General features: G+C 43.3%; 1 protein-coding gene and 1 long non-coding RNA gene across 3 annotated transcripts; one reads left to right on the forward strand and one right to left on the reverse strand.

The window, feature by feature from the left end:
- Positions 1-5,726: 5,726 nt before the first annotated feature.
- LOC100283918 (uncharacterized) lies at positions 5,727-7,553 on the reverse strand. Its single transcript, NM_001156816.2, has 2 exons — positions 6,667-7,553; positions 5,727-6,557 (listed from the first exon to the last, which is right to left on the reverse strand). The coding sequence occupies exons 1-2, from the start codon at positions 7,545-7,547 to the stop codon at positions 5,924-5,926; spliced, it is 1,515 nt and encodes a 504-aa protein (NP_001150288.2). The 5' UTR covers positions 7,548-7,553; the 3' UTR covers positions 5,727-5,923.
- On the forward strand, positions 7,267-13,206 carry LOC103632751 (uncharacterized). 2 transcript variants are annotated; one of them, XR_002263876.2, is made up of 6 exons: positions 7,267-7,423; positions 10,887-10,979; positions 11,079-11,255; positions 11,897-11,977; positions 12,153-12,260; positions 12,814-13,206. It is a non-coding gene; the product is annotated as an uncharacterized lncRNA (long non-coding RNA). The 2 variants fall into 2 exon arrangements; XR_556125.2 differs by having other exon boundaries at positions 7,335-7,423; positions 10,887-11,255; positions 12,814-13,137.
- The last annotated feature ends 68 nt before the right edge of the window (positions 13,207-13,274 follow it).

Here is a 13,274-nt window from a genome sequence, read left to right on the forward strand (position 1 = left end):
GGGGTTAAAGGGCCAAATACTCTTGTTTTGGTGCTTGATGCCAAAGAGGGAGACATTAAGGCCAAAGCAATTGGATCAACCAACCACTTGTGAATTTCAAAAATTGTAGAGTTAGATTCTTGGTGTTTGATCAAAACCCTCTTATTGCGAAAATTGTTCTCTTATGAGGAAGAAGTTTGATTATGGGAAAAGGGGAAGTTTTTGGCATTTGATCAAATTTACTCTTGAGAGATCTTTTGTTTTGCCAAAACAAGTGTTTTTTATGTAGAGAGAGGAAAAAGAATTTGCTTTGTGAAAATAAACCAAGTGGTGGCAAAAGTGATCCAAATATGCCAAATCCTATGTGAGATAAATTGGTCTTCAAATTTGCACTCTTTAGCTTCTCTTTGAAAAGGTTGTTGCATTTTGAATTGCTTTTAATGTGTTGGCATAAATCACCAAAAAGGGGAAGATTGAAAGGGAAATGTGCCCTTAGGCCATTTCTATAAATGTTTTGGTGATTAGATGCCCAACACATATTGTGTTAGTGGATATGTGCTAAAGTGCTAAAGAGATGCAAATCAAGAATCATGGTATGTCTCTAGCCTTAGTCAATTGTTTTATGTACTAAACATGTTTGTCTAAGTGCTAGGAACTCAGTAAAGTCAAGTCTAAAAGGAGCTAAAGAAGTTTAGCTGAAACAAGCTAGACTTGCACCAGCCTGCAGTGCACCGGACTGTTCCATGTGCACCGGATAGTGTCTGGTGCCTAGGCTGGAGCGCTTGACGAACTCGTTGCTCTTGGGAATTGTTGGGGACGCTGTGGCTAAAATTCACCGGACTGTCTGGTGTGCACCAGACTGTCCGGTGAGCCAGCAGCGCCCGCACCAACGGTCGACAGCGCAATTAGCACACAATCAGCAAACGACTCGTGGCCAGCGCTAACAGTCACCAGGCCGCAACAGACTGTCCAGTGTGCCACGAGGACCGTGGCTGCAACGGTCGGCTTCGCCAAAGAAGGAACGAAATCGACATTGTTCACTGTCCAGTGGGGCACCGGACTGTCCGGTGCATCCACGTACAGAAGGCAACTATTGCCTACCAAATGGAGCTGCAACGGCTCCTAGCTGCCTTGGGGCTATAAAAGGGACCCCTAGGTGCATGGAGCAGTATAACAAGCACTCCTTGAACATCCTAAGATGCCTAGACTCTGCAAGGACACATTCGATTCATTGTGTTTGAGATTTGAGCACTTGTTTGAGTTGTGAGCACGCTGCGCTATGTTTTGTGCTTGTTTCTTGGTTTGTGTGCGTGTTGTGCTGTGACTCTAGCTCTTGCGTGTGTTTCTATCCCCTCCCTTACTCTTGTATTCAAGTGGGATAAACCCGAGATAAATAAAACCGTGGTATTCAAGTGGATCATTGGATCACTTGAAACGGGTTGAGTGTAACCCTCATCCGTTGGGACGCCACAACATGGACTAAGCAAGTGTTTCACTTGGGAGAACCACGAGATAAAAATTGTCGTGTCACCTGTCTTTATTCTTATGCGATTTTCTCTACTTCTACTCACTTTATAATTGCTCTAAGTTTAATACTCATCTTATGAAGAGCAATTAAGTGAAGAAGTTGTCTCTACTCGTTCTCTCCTTCTTTAGTCATAGCACCTTGGTTTTGACTTCACTAACATTTCATAAACCAAGTTTATGTTGTTTAGCCTTGATTTTTACAGGATCACCTATTCACCCCCTCTAGATGCTCTCACACCCCTCTTCCTCCCCTCCCCTAAGCCCAATTGGAGCCGGCGTCGCCGCCCTCCCCAGCTTTGGTGAGACCCCCACCACGTCCTCCAGCTGCCCAGAGCCCAATCAAGCTAGCACATGAGCTTCACTAGCTTCACGAGATCACTGCACACCTCACCCAACCCCAGTCAACCACCACAACCCCGCCATCGACATCACCATCACGGTGATGAAAGCTCCCTTATGGGTTTTGGTGTTTGAATGACAACCCAATTAAAGGACTAATAGGTGTATTAAGTGTTGAATAGGTTTTGAGTGCAAAGCTTGTAAGAGTTCAACTCAAGTGTTCAAATGTGATGGTCCAAAGGCTGAGCAAACTATGGTTGTAGACATCACAAGTAAAGGAGTACAATGCTTATGTGAGACTCATGTGCATAAGTCGGAGAAAACTTGTCAAGCCACGGCAAGAAAAGCTTTGAGCTACAGAGTGCACAGGAGAAGGCCAACGAGGCCGAGGTACCCAAAGGTAGGGGTGAATAAGAAGACTTGCAAAGTCATGGATTGATCAAGTTGAGAAGAACTATGGTGCATCGAAGATCACGACATAAGGACATGACTTAAACAAATGAGGTAATTCCTATGGTTATGCGGTGTAAGTCATAATGCTCAAGATCAAGATCAAGATGTAGGATAAGGTCACAAGAAGAAGGAATGGTGTCAAAGCCAGAACCTTAAAATAACCCAAATGAGCTAAGTACACTTGACATTTAGTTTGGGTTGTTCCTGTGTTTGGATATGTTCTATGTGACCTTTACAGGATGTTGGAGCTCATAGATGGCAATCTAAACCAAGTTATGAAGACTTGGAGTTTGGGAGTCCAACATCGACCTCAAACATGCCAAAAGAAGCAAAATATAGTGGTCAAGAATTAACCGGCGAAGGGGCGAGAGCTCGCAGAACTGGCTTCTTGCTTCACCGTCTGGCGTAGACTCGCGGAACTAGCCTTCACAAGACAACACGAACGCTCCAATAATTACGCGGCAAGAACAAGCCAACACACAAACCAGCAAGTATATCAACAAATTTTTAATATATTGGTCAAGAATGGTGATATATGGATGGGTAGAGTCTTGGGCAGAATCTGTGTCATGTGGTGTTGTGATATTACTTGTGGTAGAGTGTAGGTGCTTTCTAGAAGGGTGGATTGGAGGTGAAGCGACTTTATGCGTGTAGTCAACAGAGCGAGGGAACTGAGTGTGTGGGTTTGCCTTGGGTGTTGAGGCTGTGGAGAGGTAGAGGGTAATTGGGTGTATTTATAGCTGGGTACATGTGGTCTAGTACAATAGAATTCATTGTTTATAATAATAGTGGCGAAGGAATTGTCTGACTCAGTTCAAATGGGGAAATTATAGGCAGGATATGGGACAAGAGTATTTTTGGAGTTTTCTGGAATATGAATCATGCTTAAGGGATGACATGGTTGGATAGATGATAATTTGGTAGAAATTTAGAAACAAGAATTGTCGAAATCTGAGTTTGGATGGAGGAGTTTTAGATTTTATAATCATATGAATTAGAAAAAGAAAAGAAAAAAGGAATATTCCTGGAATATTCCAAAATTTGAATATTTGGGGATATTCGAAAAATATTTTTGAGCAGAGTGCCAGAAATTATTTCTGGACTGTTCATGAGCTGAGGTTTACGTTGGTGGCAATTGTTCCTACCTATTGTGTCACATGGGACAATAGTCAGGCGGGACCCAGACAACTGTAATACTGTGATATTTTGGTCCGTGTGGGATCTGGTATCTTGGGCCAGATTTTAATAGGATTGACTGTGTATCCTAGTCATACTTTTACATTGCAAAGATTCCAACAACTCCATTTCGAGTTGTGGCCTTTGAGCATTGGAGAATGGAGAGGGGAGCACTGCTCCACGCTAGCACGTAAGATGTAACCAGGTTCGGGCACACTACACGCGACACGCCCTAGGCGGCAGCCGACAACAATGGGGCTTGGGGACGCGAGACACTAGCAGTCGGTGACTAAGGCTATCTCCAGCCAGCAGATCCTCTATCTCATCTCCTATTTCAATCTTCTCCCTGCAAACAGTGTCAAACAGTGTCATCTACAGTTTTGCGTCCCCTATTTTCCACGCTCTACTGGAGACAGTCTAAGTATTGGAGGAGGCATCGTAGCCTGCCGAGACGAGCCATTGAGGGAGAGTTTAGCCTTTAGCGATGACTAGCAAAGTGTAGCTCCTCGGTGTGAGCACGCTGCCATGCAAGTGCGATGCGCCGTCGCCGCTTCTTGGGGCTGCACCCAACTTGGACAGATGGTGGAGTGGGTTGAGAAGCTGCCCTATGTTGGGTGACTTAGGGTCTGTTTGTTTGGCATTATAATCTGTCCATATTATATATTCTAACTTATTTTAAACTAATGGTTAGAATATATAATCTGTCCATTATTATCTCAAACAAAGTTAGGATATATAAGCTGGACATATTATAATCCCAAACAAACAACCCCTTACGCATACGTGTGTAATGAGGTTGAGTGGGTTTTGGGCTGTCATGTTGTGGGTTGAATCTACATATTGTTAGGTTGTTCGGGTAACCGAGGTCTATAACCTAAGGACCAAACAAAACATCGGTTTCTATCAATTGGGAACCGAATAGGGAACCGAGAACCGATATTTTGGTTTGTTCAGGTTCGGTTTCAGAATATTTGGGTTTGGTGTTGTCTCGGGTTTTTTTGCCCAACCATAGCAGCGAGGGAAGTCATAGGTTTGAATCATGCAGAAAACATGTGCGTGAAAAAAAATATAAAAAGTTTATTTGACACCTATCAGGGGATAGATTCACATGTCTTCTCAAAAGAATTTTTCTCATATTATTTGTTTTTAAAATAATTTCTTTGGGTGGCATGACACTCGTCTGTGAAAATACCTACTAGTCTTTTATCCTTCTAGAAGTTTTTCTTATTATATTTTGGATATTTTTTCTTTCACTCGATTATTTTTTAACCCTGACCGAACATTTGGGACAAGGGATGAACTTCCCGAGAGGGAAGTAGCGGATTTTGGTAAATTTACTATTTTCGGTATTGTTCCGTATACACATATTGGTCCATTTTTTTTAAATTTCGGTTTATAATTTGAAAATATAACAACCAAATTTTGGTTAACCAAACGGATTTTGAAAATTATAAAACGACTCGGGACTCAACCAGTGGCCTTGCTTAAGGAATTTGGTAGCCCAAGATATAGGTTATACCCTAAACCCAACGTGAAAGGGCCTCTAGCGTATCGAATCATGCGTGCCACTCTCTGGATGGACCGTTGCAGAGTGGTCAGTTGATCGACCCATTAGTGATAGGGACAAAGGTTTAGGTGTTTTTATGGTCGGGACCATGTTTTAGTCTTTTTTTAATATGAAACTGGGGGAGGAGGGCCTTCTTTCTCTCCTAGCCAAGTTTTTTTTATACCCTAAATCCAACCCCACACAACAACAAGATGGAGATGGCTACATGAGGGTGAGGTCAAGGCGTGAAGCTAGGGAGAAGAAGCGCAAATGATGGTGATAAAAAGTTATTGGTCACTTGAGAGAGATGGTGACACCTCTTATTGTCGAGCACCCAGAATAGGCGATCGAGGGTGCGCCTTGCTCTTGCCATCGTGGCATCTACGACACTGATCGAGGAGGTTGGCTGGCTGGTCGTTGGCGATGGTTGTGAACACACAGACTCACGAACAATCGCGTCGCGAGCAAAGACTAATTAATCGCAGAGTGAAGGGCGATCTACGACGGTATGATCTTTGTTAACAGAGTCGTAGCGATGATCTTTGTTATCCGTCCGGGCTCGTGTATGTTGTTGGGCACCGGCAATAGCAGTGGATGTGCCGGCCACCTGATGGCATGGTTGGCTCTCGTCGTGCTTTGTCGAGCAAGACACCTTCATGCATGTGCGATCGATTAAAACAATGTCCATTCAATTTGACTAGTATAATAGCTAATTAATATAATATGTCCACTGCTTCTTTATTATTATCATCTCTTTTTAAAAAAACGGAAGTAAAATATGTATTGCCAAAATTAAAGATAATCTGACAAATATAATGTAAAGTGGAAGAAAGATGTGCACTCTCTAGTTAAGTAAGTAATTATAAGCACTAATCATCATCAAAAGTGGTGGGCGGAGGACGATCAACTGTTAGTTAATTTCTCCATCGTCAGGTAGCAGGGTGTGTATGGAAAACAAGTTTTTATGCCCACCGGTATATAAGCTGCGCAGCCCAGCTGTCGAACCTTTGTGGTATTCAAATTATAAGATATTGTCTTCCATGATAAGGAAAAGAAGACAATCTCCTTGTAAGGATGAAATCCGAGAAAATCTATAGGGTACCAGTCTTTAACATTGTTAGGTGCTTCAAGGACAATCTCATGAGCATTTTCAAAGTCCCATTCATCATCATTATCATCTTGTGCAGATGAACCAGCAAGGTCACGGTCATGGCGGTTATAGATGATCATCCATTCATCTGGAGTCAAGTCGTGACCACAATGATGAAGTTGTGCCAGCAGGGGTTTAAGGCTGATGCTAGTCTTTATCAACCACTTCATATGAATTTGTCCATCACGTCCATTCATCTCTTCCTCCATAAGAGACCAGACTCGAAACTGGGGGTCGCTGTCATCCTGGGCCCAATAAAACAACGCACAATATACTCCTTTCTCAGATTTTCCCAAGTAAAAGGTAGCACTCTCAACTATCTGTTTGCTCCGTATTGCTGGAAGTCTCATCATTTGATATGTATTCCTATCCTTGGATATGGATATCCTACAATTAATTAAAATTAATGATACCAAATATATTTATTTATTAACAACAACAACAACAACAATAATAATAATAATAGATGATGATGAAACGCCATTGATATCGATACCTCATGACAGATTCATTTGAATAATGCACATAGAGTGCACCTCGAAAATAGACAGCCTTCTGATTCGAGCCATGCTCGGAGCGCAGCATATCGGCCATGGTCCCCGTAGGCTCCCCTTGGCGGACCCAGGACCTCTCCTCCCACCTCCAGCTCCTCGACGAGAAGACGTGGGTTCTGAATGTCGATGGCGGCCATTCTTGCTCCTCAAGGTTGATGGTGATATTGTCGGACATCAAACCACTATGGCCGCACGATAACACGGGGATCAGAAATACCTCGAAATGCTCCGGCGACTCGGCCATGGGGTCGTACACAAGATTAAAGTCTGTATACAAGTAAAATGGGGGGCGGTGCGGCGCTGTCCCGGCCCAAACTGTGGCGACCCCAAGCATGTTCTCAATGGATGGATCCGGGGCGTTAGGCAGGGCTGCCGATTGCCGTGTGGCAGGGTTGAGCACCATGTCACACAGCAACAGTAGACCGTTGCAGTGATCCACAACCTCAAGATCTACCCTGAAGTCAAGGCAGGCGCCGGGGATCCGACGCGCTACCGATGGCCGTGCGAAAAGATATGTCTCCCGATCGACCGAGGCCAGGCTGATGCAGTAGAAGGCGTCGAGGCGGAGAGGAAGGAGGTGGCCGGCGCGCAGGAGACGTCGGGCGTCCACGATGGAGCACAAGTGCTTGGAGACGCAGCGTGACGCCGCTAGGCTGCTGGGCGGGAGGCGGCTCAGGATTTCCACAAGCATATCGTCAGGTAGCTGCTCCTCCATCTCTTCCCTTCCCTTGAGAATATGATTATCTCTTCCCTTAAGGATATGATGGTGGTGGATTGAACGTGTCGATACAGGTCGAGGAGAAGATGCGCTGCTAGGTCTCATCTCTGTAGATAGATAGATATATATATATATATATATACATATGGTGATGAGATAGATGATCGATGGAATTGGATGAGGATTAGGTCTCTTCGTTTCCGATCCGCTTGAACAGGCGCCTGATCCCTTTGCATGCATGCACTGATCGCCGGTAAAACGTTAGTAGAGATACCGATTGCATGCACTGATCGATTGCCGGTACAGCTGGTATATGTATCTAGTTTGATCAGATCACCCTGCAGGCAGCAAGGATGATCATTCCGCGCAGCGCTAACCGACTCCATCGCGTGTTTGTAATATCAAGTCCGATCTATCTCTACTAACTATTAAGGGGTAGTGTAGACTGCCCCCCGCTCCCGCAACTCCTGCTCCCGCAACGCCCCGCCAGCGAAACCCCCGCTCCCGCACGCCCGCCGACCTCGCTTCCGCAACGGCCTCCCGAACGCCCCGCCGTCCTCCGCTACCTAAACGCCTCGCCGTCCTGGTACCGATGTTCAGTAACTCTGACGGATCTAAGGACGCCAGCGCCGCCGCGCCAGGGTCCAACCCGCCGTAGCCGCCCTTCCCCAGCCGGGAGCTCACGCTCAGCAGCTACCTTTGCGACAAGGCGCCGCCCGCCGCGGCGGGGCCATCCTCGCCGCCCAACCCCAAGGCGGCGGCTGGCCCAACCGAAGACGCCGCGCCAACGCCAAGCTGTGCGTCGAGCAGGATTTGCTCCACCTCACAGCGCCCAAGCGCGGGGATCCGCCCGGCGACAACGCCTCCGTGGTAGGGGGTAAGAAGCCCCGCCTAGAGTCACTCCAGCTCTCGCTCTCGCTCTCCCTCTCCACCGACGCGCCCGCGCTGCCGCCATCCTCCCAGCAGCCGTCCTCCTCCCTGCTGCCTCAGTCAAAAGCCCAGACTGCACCAAATCTGCGGCCGCCGCCCCCCGTCCACGTGCAATGGTCCGCTCTTGATGGCCAGGTCCGTGAGTGCCCTCTCCCCCGACTGCACCGCATGCATCCCCGGATGCATCATCCCACATGCGCCCTCTGCCATCGTGCATCTTCGCCTTTGCCTCCTTCGCCTCGGCTCCTCGGATTCGGACCGAGCGCCGACCATGGCTCTCGCCTTCGACGAGTTCGGGCGCCCCTTCATCATCCTACGGGAGCAGGAAAAAATGACGCACCTGTGGGGTCATGAACTCATGATGCGCAAAAGGCCTTCATCATCCTGGACAACATTATCGTTCAGATCCTCCACACGTTGCTTGGACCGGAGGCGACGTCGACGTCATCATCAGTATGTGTCTGCTTGGCTCCAATCTTCTATCTTCTCGTCCTCGTGTGGATTCCTTTAGCTTGGCTTGTGGTTTTTAGTGCTAGGCTTCTTGATTGCATGCCCTGATATATAAGTTCGGTGGGGCATTTGCTTGTATTTCCTCCTATTGCGGTTCATAAGCCATCATAAGTTTAAGGTTGTTTTGCGCTCATTTAGCTTTTGTAATGCTAACAAGATGCACCCGCAGGTTAGGATCCGTGCAATAAATCAATCTGGACACATGTGTTGATTGGGATCTAATATAGCACGAGAAAGGGCAATACAGATTCAATCTATTCTAACTTATCTATATGGTCAAAACCTTTTTTAGTTTATTTATCTTTTATTTATCTATCTAAACTGAAGCTATCTCCTAATGACCAACTAATGGCTAACTCTGAATGGCCTGTCGTTGCTCTGAACTTCTCTGATGAAATTGAACTCTAGATTTTGTTTAAACATACACCACACTTTAGCCACTTTGCTGAGTTGCATCTGGCACAACCTTGCAATCTTTTCTAATGTTATTACTTTTTACTAATGTTATTACTTTATAAATAAATAAATATATATATATATATATATATATATATATATATATATATATATATATATATATATATATATATATATATATATATATATATATACGAAGGGTAGATGTGTTGTTAGATGTAGAAGGACATTGCATTGTGCAACATGGTTGTCTACATGATCCTTAAAATTTCAAGAGTTCCAGAGTGTTATGAAAAAAATGAGGTGGTGCTGAGCTGATTATTGCATAGTGCAAATTCAAAGATATATCACTGATGGGCACTGATGAGGAAAATCAAAGTTGTTGCTTTGCTTGCTTTTAAAGTGGTGATGGAAGATAACTACTTTTGCTTATGAGGTGGTGACCAGCTGAGTATTTAGTACTTGGACAATGTAAATTCAAAGATATATCATTGATAGGCAATGATGAGAAAATCAAAGATGCTTTGTTTCTCCACATGAGCATTGTGATCCAGTTTATTGCACTCTTTATTCATTCTGATGATTACTTCCTCATCAGATGTCCTTGGCCTATTTTCACATTTGCTTTTATTATTTTCTAGATGCTGAGTAGTCGTTTCCTTCTCTTTGCTGCTTTGCTAACATCCTTGGGATTATCCATGTTTCTTTCAGTCACTATGATTTATCACTAGGTCATTGTGTTTGTGGACAACGAGTATTGTTCTAACAGTTATGTTCCCTTAGCTAGCTGGATTCATTGTTGTGTTTTGTTCAGGGTACTTTCACCACTTCTGGTATGGTTCTGTCTTTAATGTGCCATGGATTATTATATTGTTTTTGGTTTGGATTTGGAATGGTTTTGTCTTTAATGTGCCATGAATTAGGTATGATGCCTGAAGTACTTCTGTTCTGAAGTTTCTTTATGTGTTTTTTCCTGTTTGTCTAAGCAAATTCAAAGATATATCACTGATGGGCACTGATGAGGAAAATCAAAGAGTTCCATTTTGGTAGTATTGTCTTTTTGGTTGGATTGGTGTCATTTTCTTTGTTTTAAGTTTCCGTCAATTAGCGGTTCCAGTGAAATATGTGATTGGCTTAAGGAAGACTGGTTTTAGCTTCAAGCCAACTAACATGTTATTCTCGATTAATGGGTGGCTTGTGGCTAAAACTAATTTTGAGAACCATCCGTGATGGCCAATAATAGCTATGAGATCCAAGGGACTTGTATGATCACTTTTTTTAGTTACTTCTCTGAACCAATTCCATTATTTTGTTTTTGTTTGTGTTTTCTGTTTGATCAGGCTCTGCCCCATTGAAGAAAATATTCTTTGACTATAGATAAATGATTGATTAGTTTTAGCTTCAAGCCTTTGTTGTCTCTACTCTTTGGCATATAGGCTTGTGGTTAAAACCAGTCCACTCTAAGTTCATTGATGATGGGTAATAGCTATGAGATCTGAGGGACAAGGTTATCTATGTCTTTTTGATGTCCTAAATGTACTTGTGTCTTCGACCATTTGTCCTCATATTTTCTATTGGCGGCTGCAGATCATGAAGGCAGAACATCAGATATTGAAGTGCAACCAAGATTTTTAGTGCTAGGGGCAATTGATGACTCGACACCTGTGGAAAAACTTTGAGGTAAAGTATGTCGGCGAACAAAAGTGGAAGCACCTTGAGGTCTACCTGAATTCATTTCTTCTTTATCCTTTTGCATATGTGCTAAAGCATTCAATGCAGTATTCCTGGAATTAACTACATGTGCATAACTACCCGAAGAATCAGAAACATATAAAACTCCAAGATCATGCTCTTCTGGCAAGCCTCCAGTAGTTGTTGAGGATGATGAAGCTTATGGGATACTCTTCTGCATGTATGGATGCCCATCACCAAATACAGAAGCTTTCTTGCCACTTTGTAGGCATCTAACCTCAGTTCTTCTGTTACTTCTTTCATCAATGTCTATCTCTGCCAAAAAGGGTTGTTTATGTCTCTCATCGCAATATTTACTAGCAGGAGCTTTTGAAGAGCTTACAAAAGAGTTCCTAGAGCCTGGTGAATGAAATGGCCCTTGAAAATACCTTGGTTTCTTTTTATTTTCAGTGAACCATGATTTTACAGGATTGGAATTTGAACTCTTCCCTAGCTACTTGTTGTACTGACTTGGCCTATCGTCACTGCTTTGATTTCTCAAGGGAATGCCTGAACCTCTGCTAAGAAACCCAACTGGGGTAGTGGGGCAGATTCGTCCATACTAAATTGCAGCAAACTAAACTTGCATTGGGACACGATAATAGGAAATATTTGGGAGATCTGCTTTAGGAGATACCTTGTTTTTTAATGCAATTACTTTTTGCTCTCTCACAAGTATAAACAAATGCAGTATTGAATCCCATCCTAAACTACTTTCAATTCCTTGGAGATTATGCTCCATATGTTATAGCATAGGTCTCTACCAACCTTGTAATTACTCTACCTATTTCATTTCATTCGTATATGCTTATTTTGAGTGATGATAACCACATCATTTCGCTCCTGTTTTTTTTTGGAAAATTTAGGAGAGAGATGGCACCATCGATCTGGATGAATGGCGAACTTTGCCATCACCGAGGCGGCCAGTACAAGCGCTTCGCTTCCAAGTAAGACTCCTCGCCAAGCTACCGGCGTGACTAAAAAATTTTAGTTTTACCGTGTGCTATCGCGTAGCATGCATAAATTACTGTCTTAATTACCCGATCTCTCACTGCACACAAATTTCTTTTCCCCATGTTAATTTTATATGTGGACACTGTAATCCTTTCCTCAATTTTCCAGTGCCTTACTCTTTCATCACTTGGATAGTACAAGCGTGCTGAAGATGAGCATCTCATTGGTTTAAGGTGTGACGAGAGTTTCTTTGACTGTTGGGCTCACCTTGCCCAGGTACATTCTACTATTTCCAACACTGTGCATGTACATGTTTTTTTCTTCTTGTCTTATATGCCTCTTGTCTTATATGCCTGTAATTTGTACACATATTTTCTTTCACCATAAAGCACATGAAATCCACAAAAGAACCCCACAAATATGCATAAATCATTGTCTTAATGACTCTCTACAAGCAATCTTAGTTGGGTGAGAGGCTACCGACCTATAATGGTAGGAAGAACCTGTACATAGCTGGCCCATTGTCGTTTACTTCACATGAATTTCATATCAGTTTCCTTGACGATGATGCTGGTTGTGGTTTTTAGAGGTCTGCTTGTTGATACATATGGTTTTGGTAGAATCATCCAAGATGGGCTGGTCTTCAAGTAAAACTTTTTGATTCGGTCCTATAAGATTGGTGTTGATCGTACGACTTCTATAGAGACATTAATGAATCATTTCCAGGTGGCACAATGATACTATGAAACTTAGTTTATTTATCCTTTTTTGCTCTATTTACTTTTGGTCCATTTTATTTTGTTGTACATCACTTTATTTTGAATTTCAGGAAATAACTCTTGACCATGTGAAGGCAGTTGGCTTTCTTGGAGATGGTTTTGGCGCCACACCAGATATGAGCAAATGAAACTTGATATAGGTTGTCAGCAAAATTCAGTTTTTTTCAGCAATACCACTCAAAATTTAGTGATGCTAACAAAAAAAAATAGAATAACAGTTAGTGTTTTTGTATATATGTATTTAATCACATTGGTTCCGTAGTAACGCACGGGTATATAGCTAGTTAATTAGATAAGCATGCGTTTGTAATATCATAACAACCTGCGACGGTGCCGGCCTAAGATAGCTAACGATAGTTATCCGGTTGTTACATGATGTGATCTGTTGATGACTATATAACACGGTGGCAGGCACGGCCAAGGTGCAACTGCTTTACGCAAAACTAGTACACCAAAGTTCAGCCAAATGCCTTCAAATGTTTGAATTTTCAGCCCTAAACGTTGGACCAAA

This window comes from Zea mays, chromosome 7, assembly GCF_902167145.1.
Source record: "Zea mays cultivar B73 chromosome 7, Zm-B73-REFERENCE-NAM-5.0, whole genome shotgun sequence".
Classification (NCBI taxonomy): domain Eukaryota; kingdom Viridiplantae; phylum Streptophyta; class Magnoliopsida; order Poales; family Poaceae; genus Zea; species Zea mays.